At 44.1% G+C, this 13757-nt stretch overlaps 4 protein-coding genes across 4 annotated transcripts; 2 read left to right on the top strand and 2 right to left on the bottom strand.

Moving 5' to 3' along the window:
* Window positions 1–178: 178 nt before the first annotated feature.
* Window positions 179–1560, top strand: Bfra_005442 (uncharacterized protein; the record flags this gene model as incomplete). Its single annotated transcript, XM_037335826.1, has 3 exons — window positions 179–382; window positions 449–631; window positions 685–1560. The coding sequence occupies 3 exons, from the start codon at window positions 179–181 to the stop codon at window positions 1558–1560; spliced, it is 1263 nt and encodes a 420-aa protein (XP_037192921.1).
* Window positions 1561–3052: 1492 nt separating this feature from the next.
* Window positions 3053–8250, bottom strand: Bfra_005441 (putative aaa family protein; the record flags this gene model as incomplete). Its single annotated transcript, XM_037335825.1, has 3 exons — window positions 3053–4858; window positions 4910–5182; window positions 5236–8250. The coding sequence occupies 3 exons, from the start codon at window positions 8248–8250 to the stop codon at window positions 3053–3055; spliced, it is 5094 nt and encodes a 1697-aa protein (XP_037192920.1).
* A 1362-nt stretch (window positions 8251–9612) lies between these two features.
* Bfra_005440 (putative glutathione s-transferase kappa) lies at window positions 9613–10800 on the bottom strand (the record flags this gene model as incomplete). Its single annotated transcript, XM_037335824.1, has 4 exons — window positions 10735–10800; window positions 10434–10512; window positions 10167–10335; window positions 9613–10074 (listed from the first exon to the last, which is right to left on the bottom strand). The coding sequence occupies exons 1-4, from the start codon at window positions 10757–10759 to the stop codon at window positions 9613–9615; spliced, it is 735 nt and encodes a 244-aa protein (XP_037192919.1). The 5' UTR covers window positions 10760–10800.
* A 190-nt stretch (window positions 10801–10990) lies between these two features.
* Window positions 10991–11982, top strand: Bfra_005439 (putative short chain dehydrogenase protein; the record flags this gene model as incomplete). The annotated part of the gene is made up of 2 exons (XM_037335823.1): window positions 10991–11081; window positions 11129–11982. The coding sequence occupies 2 exons, from the start codon at window positions 10991–10993 to the stop codon at window positions 11980–11982; spliced, it is 945 nt and encodes a 314-aa protein (XP_037192918.1).
* Between the last annotated feature and the right edge of the window lie 1775 nt (window positions 11983–13757).

Here is a 13757-nt window from a genome sequence, read left to right as displayed (position 1 = left end):
CAATAGTATGGATAGGTGGGAGTTTCATACGGAATTCTCGCTTAGCATTTTCTCAAAACTATATCCCACACGCGACTTTGTAACAAAACAAACTTTTCCTTTCCTTCAACAACTCCCGTTTACTTTTCATTTTCCTCAACTCCTCGGTCTCTAAGGTTCAGCGTGTCATTCCGCGATCATGCTTGACACTACTCCTGCTGCTCTTGCAGTGATCAAGCCTCATAACACAGATGCTCTTTCTGTCATAAATCTCGCTGAGGAGTTTCAGAGACTTCAGCACGAGTGTGTCAATATTTTTGGAGTGAAGTTCGAACAAGCCATTCAGAGCAAACTTCTCGAGCAGAGAAAGGCTCTTATTCGCCATCTTGAGTCCATGTTCTCCGTAAGTAGAAAACTCACTGGCCTCTTCGAATCGGCACGTTGATTCTTTTACTGATATGTTCCGTAGGAAATCAATGGCAATCCCAATCGTAAAATTCGAGAAACAAACGCCAAATTTGGTCTCACCTTGCCACTCGAGGAGTTGAAGAAAGTTTCTGCATCAGATATCGCTGAGCACGATCGAGGATTTATCACCGCTGAAAGAGAGCGTGTTGCTATCCAGAAGAAACATTTGAAGGAGCGTTTAGAAGTAAGAATTGACTGTGCAATATTCATGATAAGTCCAAAACTAACTTCGATAAGGAAATTAAACTTGAGATTTCATCCGCACTAGGGATCACCGTCAGCGCAGATCCATCCTCTCTTAGCCAACCTACCGAGAGCTCGGATGATAAAGCCGCCATTTCGCAGCCCCTTGAAGACAACCGCTTTTTCCAGAACGAACTCGATGACTCGAAACAAACCCTGATCAAACTCAAAGCTGAAAAGAAGCAAGACAAAACGATTATCGATAAATTGCAGACCCGCAACCACAAATTCCGACCAGAAAATGCCACTCTCAAAGAAGAATTGAAACAACTCGAAGAAAAAGTCGTACACCACAAAGTGGTCGCGAACTCTTGTTCTCGTGTCCGCCACGGATCTTCCCATACTGCACGCCATTTCCGCGACGATGACGGATTCCATGACATCAAAGGCCGTGCTCCAGCCGACAGAAAGGTAAACGATGCACGCAATGATGCGTGCCACAAAGGAGACATCGCAACCGATTTTGCGCTATTCAAGATCGATCCAGATCGTGCTGGTTGGAATATTGGAGGTGGACGTTATGTAGACTTCACCAATTCGCATCGCGTCACACCACACGAATGGGGAACGATATACTCACTCTCCGAAGCTGGCCCCGATCGAGTTATTCTTGAAGTTCTCAATTCGCATGCTACAATGTACCGTTGTGACTTCAACACGGAGTACACCCACAGCCCCGAGAATGATGAAGCCTTCAATGTCCTCTTCGCAAAGTTTTTCGACAGATTCAAGTCTCCGTTTGTAAGCACAAACTTATTCCTATCGGCCAAACGATATGAAAACCTTGTAATCTTTGTCAATCAGGCTGTGAACGATCGGAGGGCAATGAGGGAAATAGTTGGGGGAAACCGTTGCACTCGAGAAAGCTAAGTGTTTCAATCGAGCCAGATTGATTTCGCCATGCAGTCTTCCAAGAAGTCAATGAAACACGAAAGGCTTTGAGTCGGTGACGGCAAAATAATCATGGGGGTAGAAGTTGCTCGAGATATTGCTGGTGTGCTTTTTTTCTTTTGTTTAGATGGATAGTCCCTGGTTTCCCGAAATCAAACTATTCATTGTAGTCGACATACAGACAGCATGCGTTTTACCATATTAATTTGGGCCAAATTAGTTCAAGACCAAATTAGCGATATCAAAACTGAAATTGAAATTGAAAATTCATCTACAATGAAGCTGCTGCATCTGGAAAATACCTGGATTCCAAACAGATATTCATGCATGCATCAATTGTGACTATCACCACGTCCATGAACCCAGGATCTCTGGTGCCTCAAACCGGATTCGCCTTCAGATGTACATAGAAAAGCCAATCCCTCTATCTATCAATCCGTTTGTCCGACCATCAGAATTCTCCCAAACTTAACCGGCGATCGTTGATATAGCCAACTAGACCGAGATCCGCACATCTCAACCGCGCATCATGTCTTACATATACAACTATCAAAATGCGCACATAAATCCTAAATTCCCATGCAGATACTCAACACAACCCATGATCATCCCTCTCAATCTCTATCACCAGCTAGTTTCATACCCACCCCACCCCTCCGCTACTATTACTATCATTCTCATTCTCATGCTCATGCTCATGCTCATGCTCATATAATTATAACTTTTACACTTCTTCTCCCCTCCTTTCTCCAATATACACACAAACCCCACCAAACCCCATCAACCAATACATCGCATCTACCAGCACTACACACATACTCACCATGATCCACTCATATTCTCCCCCCTACATCTACCCAATATACCCACTCATCCCTTCCCCAATTTCTCATTCATACCTACCTGCCTTATACCTGCCTACCTAATACCCACCCCTAACACCTACCTCTTCTACCCCAACGATAAACACATTTCACTACATAACCTAGGCCATCCCACTTCCCCTTCCTTACTCTCGTTCGTTTTTACAACAAATAGGTACCTGCTTCTTTCCAATACACTAATTTCTGCTTTTCACATCCATAGTTGCTCACCCTCGACTTGTGAATGATAAATTTCCTGTTGATGGATGGATAAATAAATAGATGATATTCAGAGGGAAGGCTTTCATTATATTCTCCTAATCACGAATACAGAACAAGATCATATATGATATACCAAACAACAAGTACCGTAAAACATAATCATCTATCATACCGAATCAATACACACAGACAAACACGCAAGCTTCAGCCCTCACACTCTTTAGGATAGCTTATACAACAAAATACATCTCCTTATGCTATCAATTGTTTGCTCAAGCAACCTGTAATAATAAAAAGTCCTATCGAACGCCATGCTTAATTTTCAATGCATCTAGCCTCTCAATATTCCAACCCATCCCTCGTCGCTATTGTCCGGCATACAACTCCTACTGGGTCGAACGAGGCGAATCTGGGTCTTCTTGACTTGGTTTGCCAACCTTTTGCATCGCCTCGATATCCAATATTGTGTCATTGAATACTCTGGTCAATCCGACACATATTGTACTTCTGTTCCACTCCCCTCTCATCTTCCATATATAGTCCATTAATTCACGATATATTTGTTCCAATTGTTCAATCGAACAACCACTTGATCCGTCGGTGAGCTTGTCCAGTAGTTCATTTGCAAGAAATTCATTAAAGATGTATGTCTTTTGAGAAGATGATTGCGTAGAACTGGCTTCAACGAGCGAATCATCCGTGACGCCGTTGTCTTGGGAATTTCGTGAAGGAGCATTGAAGGGTGGTACAGGTGGTTTATCTTGTGAATTGCGTGTACTTGGCGTCTGAGATGGAAACCCAAGATGGCCACGCGCAAGAGCATGTGCTTGTGAGTGAAGCCATTCCTCGTTGCTACTTCTTTCTCCCTCAGCTACATTTGTGTTTTGCGTGCTTGCGTTCTGTGAGTACCTCTGTGTGTCCAATAGATCAGCATCGTGTCTCTGCCCATCTATCGGACTTGAGGCGCCAGGGCGAGTCCCGTTTGTAGCCTGTGTACTCCAATTTGTCGAGGTTCTCTTTGAAGTCGTTGCCTCTGATGTTTTCTTTCCAGAACTTGTTGGAGAAGCATTGTTCACCAATGCGCCAATAGACGTGTCGTGTGAGATTTCTTGCCATGCAGATCGCTGAGAATTAAATCCAGTAGCAACATTCGACATGCTCGATGGTGCCATTGCTGATTTCGGTGGCCATTGCTGACGCGGTAGAGCAGGAGAACTCTGGGAATAATCCGAGGCATTGTCGTTTGTTCCACTCATCAAAGAATCTTCTCCACTTGCTCGAGATGGAACAGAAGATCCATTGATGAAAGATCGTTGGATGGTAGCATTCTGCTCACTACTTCCTTGAGTGATATCGGGGTTAAATGCTTGGAAAGATGGAACAGCAGAACCTGGGCGTCTACCAGGAATAATTTGGTTCAAGTTTATTGCTCCGGGAGAATTTGATCCCAAGCCATATTCCTCCGAGAAGATACCTGAACGCACTAGATCTGTCCCAACGATGCCTCGAGCCTTCTTTCCATATTTCGCCTCCACTTCCTTGGCTCGTTGTAGCTGACGATGGTATAAGTTCTCGCAATCTGCAAACTTAGGATCATGCTCGTACGCGTAAAGGTCAACTTCAACATTAGCAAGCATTTCTTTAGCTCTAAGCAGGCGGTCTTTGTCGCCAATAGCCTTGGCATCTCTAACAAGAGTTTTGATATCGAATACAAAATCCTTTGGTCGAGCGTAAAAACCATTAACTAATCGTTCTTCGATCGTAGTGGTATCTAAATTGTAATATATCTTTCCACTTGCCGTTTCACGAAGACATTTGTTTCCTTTTCTATCAAGAGCCAACTCAAATGGTCGGAATTGAGGTATATCTGGTTGGACGTAGTTTGGATCTTGCTCGTCAAAGAGGTATTGGAACTGACTGTTTTGAAGAACAGGCGTCCGAAACTTCCTGTACTTTCTATGGATTTGATCCATGATGGGCTGAATTTGTACCTTCAAAAGATTCAATATGTGGAGATCAGCCTTCAATCGTGCCTTGATGTCCTCTTTGGAAGGTCCCTTTGGTGGCGGCGGTGGTGGGGCCAGCTCGAGCGGCTCAAGCTTACGCTTCTTACGATTGGCTGGATCAGGAAATTCGTTTGGTGTTTTGCTCAAATACGAAATAATGCTCTGAAAGAATTCCTTTCGTAATTCCTGTAGGTTTCATTAATGATTTGCGAACAACAGCCATACACTGTTACTTACTTTCTGTGGTCGATCGATGGTGAAGCGATTACGTCTTGAAAAGCCAAATATATCACGCAGCATATTTGGATTATGCTCATCCGAGCCAGTATTTGTTATACCGAGAACTAACACAGGATCTGAAGATGGGATCGCATTAAGTAGACCAAGGAATGTGGTAATCACATTTTCTGGAAGAGTGCGATACCAAGTATCAATTGCTGGCAGGTAGATAACGCTTGGTTTATGGCGTTTGACTTCTGCAAATAATTGAACGATAGCTGTCTCCGCAGACTAATTATACGTCAGCATACGAATCAGAGAAAACAGTAGGAAATAATACATACCCTAGTCGAATCCAGATATATAGTTGGAAGGTCAAAACTCTGAACATGTAGTCCCTCGAAATGATTCAACAAAGCACCCCCAATATATGCTTGTCCCATGCCAGGCTCACCGTCAATGAGTAATCTTGGGCGAAATACTCGTGACTTCTCAAACTCTTGGGCCATTTCTTCTCTACTGAACCCTCCATCTTCGTCTTCGTATTGTTCATACATTGCTTCTTCCAAGGCAGTTGTCTTCTTTTTGATAGGAATCAAGTTATCAACAATGTCTTCGATCGACTTCAGTTGGTCTCGAAGGAGAGGCTCAACATTCTTCGGCAATGGTTTGGCTCCAGAAGAAGTTGAACGCTCAGACGATGGTACAATCTTCTTGACCGAGATCATGAAATCCTTGGCCGTTACCTTAATTTTCGAGGTGTCCACCTTGAGCTTGTCGTTGGAAGAATAAATTTGAGGATATGAACGTTGGATAGAATTGAGGGCAGCTTGTGTACACAGAGCACGAAGATCAGCACCACCATATCCCTTGGTAACTTGAGCTAAAGAAGTCTTGAAATTATCATCAATACCCCAATCTTTGGTATGAATATTGATGATTGATTTTCGACCCTCGATGTCAGGCAATGGAAAATAGAATTCTCGATCGAATCGACCTGGTCTTCTCAAGGCTGGGTCAATGTTATCGGGTCTGTTTGTTGCTCCAATAACAATAACTTGTCCTCGACCATCCATACCATCCATAAGGGCCAGAAGCGTAGAAACAATAGAAGCATGAATCTGCTCTTGCTTACTGGATCGAACAGGGGCGAGACCATCTATTTCATCAAAGAAAATGATACTTGGCTGTGTTCTCCTCGCCTCTTCGAATAACAGTCGAAGCTGTCTCTCGGCTTCACCAACCCATTTACTTAATGCATCAGCACCTTTCCGCATATAGAATGTGACCTTCTGACCACCTGATCCCACGGTCGCTGCCAGAGCCCTTGCCAAGAGTGTTTTACCAGTACCAGGAGGACCATGAAATAGTACACCACGGGGAGGTGTTACGTGGAACTTCTGGAAAAGTTCAGGATACAATAAAGGCATTTGTACCATTTCCTTAAGCTGTTCAATGTGCCCTTCGAGTCCACCGACTTTGCTGAAATCAACGTCTTGATCGACGCCGAGAGGATCTGCATCTGCGAGAGCTTTCTGGCTTTTGACTTTTCCAACCTGTGCACCAACGCCGATTGGAGTCTGATCGAGTTGATTTGCTTGCGGCATAAAGGGGAGCAATCCATGTCTTGCAGAGGTGGGTGTCATCGCAACGCCCGGAACAGCTGGATGTTGCATATTCTCGTCATCGCTATCATCCGAATCAGCGCCGATAGCGCCGCTGCCCCAAGGACCACCAATGAGCGGAGCTGATCCAATTCCACCTCCAAAAGGACCATAAGTTGCATGTAAATTATGTTCCCACGGTTTGCTCGCACCACCACGAACGGCACGACCCCTGGCAGAAGGAGCTGGCGCTGACTCTTCTAAATCATCATCCTGAGCATATATTTGATCCATTGGCTTGATTGTGTAGTCCACTTGCTTTCGTTCACGACGGCCTTTTGGCTCGTAGGCAATTTCAGGTTCGCGATTGCGGCGTCTTCGAGATGGTCTGAGTTCTTGAAGTTCATCTGCCAATTCTTCTGCATCTAGCTCATCGTCCTCATCCGATACATTACCACGTCTGCGAGAAGTACTCTTGGATTTTGCTCGTCTTGCATTCCTTCCGGGTCTCGATGAGCTCGAATACTCGCCATCATCATCTCCTCCTTTCTTCGGCGAGGCATTAGATCCAGACATCTCTTCCTCGGAAGCTTCCCCTTCAGGCGTAAAGTCACTACCATCATCTTTATTTCTCTTCGAACCTCGAGTTCTTAGGCGTCGAGAACCACTAGCTAAATCTTCGGTCGTTTCAACTACTTCTGCTGCATCCTGTCCCGCATTACTTGACCTGGAGGCTCTTGCACGAGTTCTCGTGACTGGTTCGTCATCATCGTCGTCATCATGGGTGACTGCATTCTCTTCGAGCGCTCCCTCAACAGCGAGTTCGTCCACCATATCGTCATCGGCCGGCGCACTGGCAGGGGGGTTGAATGACTCGGTATTATCGTCCTCTCCATCGTCAGTTCCAATTATTTCAGGCTGCGGTTGCATTATTATATCCTCGTCTTCGCCTTCGGCATCTAGTTGCGGGTCTTCAAATGAGCTCGTCTCGTGTGTCTCTTCTTTGATAGTAGAGGTCGCAGGTTGTTTAAGACCTTTCGCTCCTCTACTGGCCCTCATGCGACCGATCGGTTCCGGTGATCTCGAAGCCCGAATTACGTGTCTTCCAGAATTTGATAATGAAGGGAAGTCTTCGCCTTCCTCGGTACGAGCGCGGGTGCTTCTTCGAAGTCCAGCCGATGTAGGTTCCGCGCTTGCTCGAGTTCTTGCGGCACTTCCTGCCCTTGTATTCCGAGCGGGCGTGTTCCCAGTTGGCATCTTGAGTTTTAGCAGAAACGATTTCTTTTCCGATGCCTTTTCCACTGACTTATTGCGCTTCGAAATGGGTTCTACTATCTCGTCTTCGTCCTCCTCCTCACCATCATCTACCACGCGCGTTCGCTTATTTGATTTTCTCGGACGAACTTCTTCCTCGGATTCCTGGATCAAATCGTCATCGCTTTCACTCTCTTCGTAAGTGACGGCTTTTTTCGCAGCCTTTCGCACAGCTCTTCCGGTCTTTTCGTTCATTTCAAAGTCCTCTTCTTCTTCTTCCGATTCTATAAAAGATTCTTCCGACACACTTTCATCCTCGTCATCAATGTCTGAATCCCTGTATTTAGTCTTCTTTCGTGGGCCACCCTTCTTTTGCGGCTGGGACCTTGACTTTTTCGGGGACTTCCGTGGGGGAGCAGCTTCGGTAGGGGAGAAATCGTCGTCGTTCGAGTCGGACTTATTAGGGTCAAAGGTTTCGAATTTGCGGTACTTCGCTGGCATAGCGGTGGACCAATCTTAAATAAGGCTTCGAAGTCGGAAGGGAACCGTAGAGAAATGGCTTAGAGCGATGGTGATTCGACGGGATTCACTGTTTGTTAAAACATTGATAGTTTCGCGCGCTGCTGTAAATAAAGTTCCAAGTAATGTTCCGTTAATGTTGAACAACAAACAACAAGATTGATTGGAGCGAGGATTCAAGATAGAAAAGATTAATAAATGATGAATAAACTTTTCTATGAAGTTATTCTCATGGAATTATGATGAATGAATTGATATGTTGAGTTAATGTTGACATCTTGAGGGAAAGCTGATTTCTCACCAAGCGCGTTTGGATCCCAAGGTGGTCGCTTAGCTAACCACGCTAATAAAGCGCCACACCCAAAAAGTGACCGGAGCCACCACTTTGAGAAAATCATCGGGGATCCATTTGTGAACGACTTGGAATTGAATTGGATCTTCTCCATCTGAATTCATCAACCACGACGCTCTGAAAATATTCGGCAGTCGGAAACTTTCTCTATTGCTTCAAAATGAGATATCCAAGATTTGTATATATGATCGGAATAAGATGAAATCAAGTGGGAAAAAAAGATGATTGATGAAGGAAAAGGAAGAAGATTTTTTGGAGGGAAAGAAGAGAAGTTTGATGATACTCACTACCGATCTTTATATACAGTAGTTCCCATGCGGCTTAAAAGCTTATCTCGATTAGAGACTGGTACCTTTTTGGACCCCTTATTTTGGAAAGTATGGGGAAAACATGTGAGGTCTCGCGTCTTGCTGTCACGTGATTATGATCATCCGAATCATGGGGGCGGGCTGAGGACTTTGCACCATGCTTTTGTCACAACAGTCTAACAAATTAATCACAGGGAATGAATCTTTGCATTTTGGGCCTGTTCAGAATTATTACGTTCTCGCATCATTAATTTGCAGTCCTTTAGGGTTGTTGAATTCCAAAATCTATTTATCTGTTGGAGATGTGATTCTCACAGTTACATATGCATAAAGTCCCATTTAGCTCTAGCAGAGTACCGGTTTCTTTCTTATTAGTTCTATAATCGCCCGAGTGACTTCGTATTTCAGACCTTCCGCTTCTCATTATATCCTGTGGAGAGTCATAATCTTAATATCATTCTTACTTATGTTACTTCTCTTGCAAGAGTGTTTAGACGAGTGAATGTATATGTTCTTTAGAGAATAGCATAGCCCGAGAACTCAAAACAGCCATAAGTTGCATCCCCCCTTCCCTTCCCTTCCCTTCCCTTCCCTTCCCTTCCCTTCCCTTCCCTTCCCTTCCCTTCCCTTCCCTTCCCTTCCCTTCCCTTCCCTTCTCTTCGCTTCCCTTACAATTTCACAATTTCACAATCTCATTCTCCCATTCTCCGTCACCCCCCTCACCCCCTCACAACTTCGCCTTCCCCTCCCCTCCCACCTTCTCCCCCTCACAATCTCCAAATCCCTAAACCCTACCCCCAAAAACCTCCACATAAAATGAAACCTATCACTCCCAAAAAATGGTTCTTCCTTTCCCTCCGCGTTCCTCACCCACATCCACGGCGCCCCAAATGCTCCTTTCTCCAACGCATCTTTCGTGTTCTCCAACAGCTTATCCTTCCACTCTTTCTCTGTTGCTTTCTGCATGATTTCTTGTACTTCTTTTTCATCAAATGTTCCCAACCCATTCAAGAATTCTGTAAAGATCTCCGGAATCGTGATGTTCTTCTGTGGAGGAACCCACAAAGCATTGAAAATTTCCAACCATGTTTTTTCAAAGATCTCAACAGAGTAGCGAGATTTGATAAAACAGAGAGCTCTTTGAGGCTTCATTCAACGTTCAATATCAGCTCCAAATCTTCACATATATCCATCCATCCATCCATCCATCCAGTAAAAATGAGAGATCAAAAACCTACGAGAAGCGTGACTGGCGGGAAAAACTCCGACGGTTGTAAATTCGGCAATCCATGATACGCAACCGTTCTCGCAGAATCAAATTTACTATATTTCGCTTTTGCAGGAAGAGTCCATGGTGGCTTGTTTCCCGAGCCGTGATTTATACCCCCGAGGAAGACGGGGATGAGACTTTGGAGGTGGGTTTTGAGTTAGATTTCATTCTCAAATACACACACACACACATACATATATACACATGACGATACAGAGATCAAGAGAAAACTCACTCAATAGTAACATCATGAGAGAGAAGAATCTTCCGATTCTTGCGAAGATGAACTAAAGCTGCGTAGCTATAGAAGGAAGCTTTGATAAAGGGGGTTCAATTAGCACGGTAAGATGATGTGGAGAAAGAACATGGGGAAAGCTTAAGGAAATAACTTTGCACTCACAGCAATCAAGATAACAATCTATATGACCCGGCATGATGAAGATATTAAAGTTCCGATTTCAATAAAAGTATTCAAATGTCGTGATTTGGAAGATATTAAAATACCTACCGACATATACATTCAAGTAGTGATTAACTTTGCCGCTCCGCTCCAACTTTCATGTGCCTCGGCTCAGGGAGCTCAACCCCGGAATTCTTGATCACTAAACATATACATAGTTACATGCATCACTCCGACCTTCACTACAAACGAACTTCATCTTTGATCACTAAACCAATAACTTTCCACAAGTTCCGAGATATGTGTTCTCGAATATATATTGTTCCAAGTGATGGAATACCTTGACTCCCATTCAATCAACATTTGCAATTCATATTTACTGTAAATTCAACATGTCATCTCAAAAGGTAGCTCTCGTAATCGGCGCATCTCGAGGAATCGGTCGTCAAATCGCCATTGATCTCGCAAAGAACGGATACGCAGGTAGATAAACATCCCAACTCCCCCTAACTCCTCGCTAACCAACCTAGTAATCGTATCCGCCAAATCCACCAGCGACGCCTCCACCACCCATCCCTTTCCCCCAAATCCCAATTCATCCGCCTCAACCATCTCCACCGTCTGTCGAGAGATCCTCGAAGCCGGCTTCACCGCTACCGCCATCCCCTGCGATGTCCGCTCCCACTCCTCCATCTCCTCTCTCATATCTCAAACCATCTCCACCTACGGACGCATCGACGCACTAATCTACAATTCCGGCGCTATCTACCATTCCTCCGTGCTCACCACCCCTCTATCCCGCTACATGCTAATGGAATCCATCAATCCCAACGGTCTCTACGCCACCATCCAATCCTGCATTCCTCACTGGAAAGCCCAAGATTGGAACGCCCGAATCGTCGTCATCTGTCCACCCATCTACTCCCGATTTTTCCGCGGCAAAACAGCCTACGCGATGGGGAAAGTAGGAATGAGTGTTCTGGTGCAAGGTCTCGGTATGGATTTTGCGCGTATGGGATCATCGGGACAGAAGATGGCGATTACGGGTCTCTGGCCCGCGGTTGCTATTGAATCTGCAGCGACTGCGCATTTTTCTTCCGCAGACGAGGATTTGAGACATCCGAGTATATTTTCCGATGCGATCTTATCGATTGTGAAAGCGAAGACTGAAGATGTAAATGGGAGTTTGTTGTTAGATGAGGATTATTTGAGAGAGCATGATGGAGTGAGCGATTTTAGTAAATATGCTTTGGTTCCCGGGACGACCCCGAGGAGGATCATGCCGATGAAGTTTCCGGATTTGAGAGTTGAGGAGCAGGATGATGAGGGGGTGAGAATGGATAGTGCGAAGAAGGAAAAGAGTGGAAAGTTGAGTAAACTTTGAGGGGGTGAATGTAGTAGATCAAGTCAGGTGTAGACTCACTTCATATCCATTTCCCAGATATCTTACTCCAGTTGGGGTGGTAAAATGACCGTCAGATCATATCGGTCAATCGCATTTTTCCAATATTAAGTATTATATCAAAGTTAATATAATATTAAAGGATGATCTAGTTTTATAGTCTTTGATAATGTAACTATTCTATTTAAAGATTACAATTCAAAGAGGTTTATATTATACAATAGTGTAATGATATTATAACATTTGACACCAAGTAATTAACACTGTCAAAATAAATGAAGTCATATCAACCATCATGACTTAACCATCATATCAAGTTCCCATCCCTAATTTCAATTCTTCAAACATCTTGAATCTCCTAGAAAGCCACTTGAGTGCCACCCATAATTAATTTGGAACTCCAAAAAGCATCAACCCACTCTCACCACTCCAACTCCTTTCCCAAGTATCCATCCATCTATCTCTCCATTCTCATCTCGTATTCTCCCGCATCTCCTATGATATTCATACCTAGGATCCCACCATATATGTATCCAAGACCCCTCTATTATCTCCCCTCACTCCATCTTATAAGTCCTTCCTAACCAATCTAGCTGCAATTCCCATTGTACTTCCATACTCCCCTCTCCGTCCATTGTTTCAACTTTCTAATGCGCTTCTCTCAACCCCTGAGCCTTGACTCTCTCACACTTCCAAGCCCAACACTCAAACTCAGCACTCAAACTCAAACTCAAACCCAAACCCAACACCTACCTCATCTATCCAACTCCCTAACTCTCCAAAATCTTCCATACTACCTTCCCCACTACTTCAACCCCGCTCCAATCCCCACCACAAAATCTACATCTTTTCACTCTCCCTTCACGAAATCATCATCATTATCACCTCTATCCTCTACACATCCCTGTGATGGCATGTTCTCGATCAGCCCCTTCCAATCCCCAATCCAACTCCCCCTCTCTCATCCCTCCCTCTCATCCCACAGCACACACCCTCAAGTTGCCCAACCCCTACTCTCACCTTAACATCCTTATCCCCATCCCCATCCCCATTCCAAATACAAACACCAACCAACCAAACACCAACCAGCCAAGCCCAATCAACCAAGCTCAACCAAGCCCAGCGTACAAAACCTCCCTTAAAATTAACATCAACATCAACAATAACCACATCAAATATCAAATATCTATCTAGAGAAGTATCAGTACCCTCTATCCCTCTATCCCTCTATCCCTCTATCCCTCTATCCCTCTATCCCTCTATCCCTCTATCCCTCTGTCCCTCTATCCCTTACTTCTCTACTCCTCACTTACTTCTTGACCAAGATGACATTCTAGCATTCTAGCATTCTAGCATTCTAGCACACACTAAACACCATAACACTCAATACCAATACCAATACCAATACCAATACCAATACCAATACCAATACCAATACCAATACCAATATCAATAATAAGCATTTACTCCAAGCTTAAAAGTTATTAAAGTTTACGTATGATCAATATGGGAGAAGAGGAGGGGGGGATATAAAAAATAGAGGGAGTGTATCTTTATCTTGTGTCATCTTTCATCTATTATTTATTATCTTTCATCTATCATCTATTATTTATTATCTTTCATCTATCAATCCCAATACATTTCTCCCAACACAACACACTGATCCATTCATTCATTCAAAACATACATATAATATATTTAAAGTAAAGGAGAAGATCAGATCAGATCAGCACTTGATCTATTCTCTCCTCTTCTCT

The sequence above is a fragment of the Botrytis fragariae genome (genome assembly GCF_013461495.1).
Source record: "Botrytis fragariae strain BVB16 chromosome Unknown tig00000054, whole genome shotgun sequence".
Lineage (NCBI taxonomy): Eukaryota > Fungi > Ascomycota > Leotiomycetes > Helotiales > Sclerotiniaceae > Botrytis > Botrytis fragariae.
The sequence above is the reverse complement of the archived record's forward strand: the minus strand, read 5'-3'. Positions and strand labels throughout refer to the sequence as shown.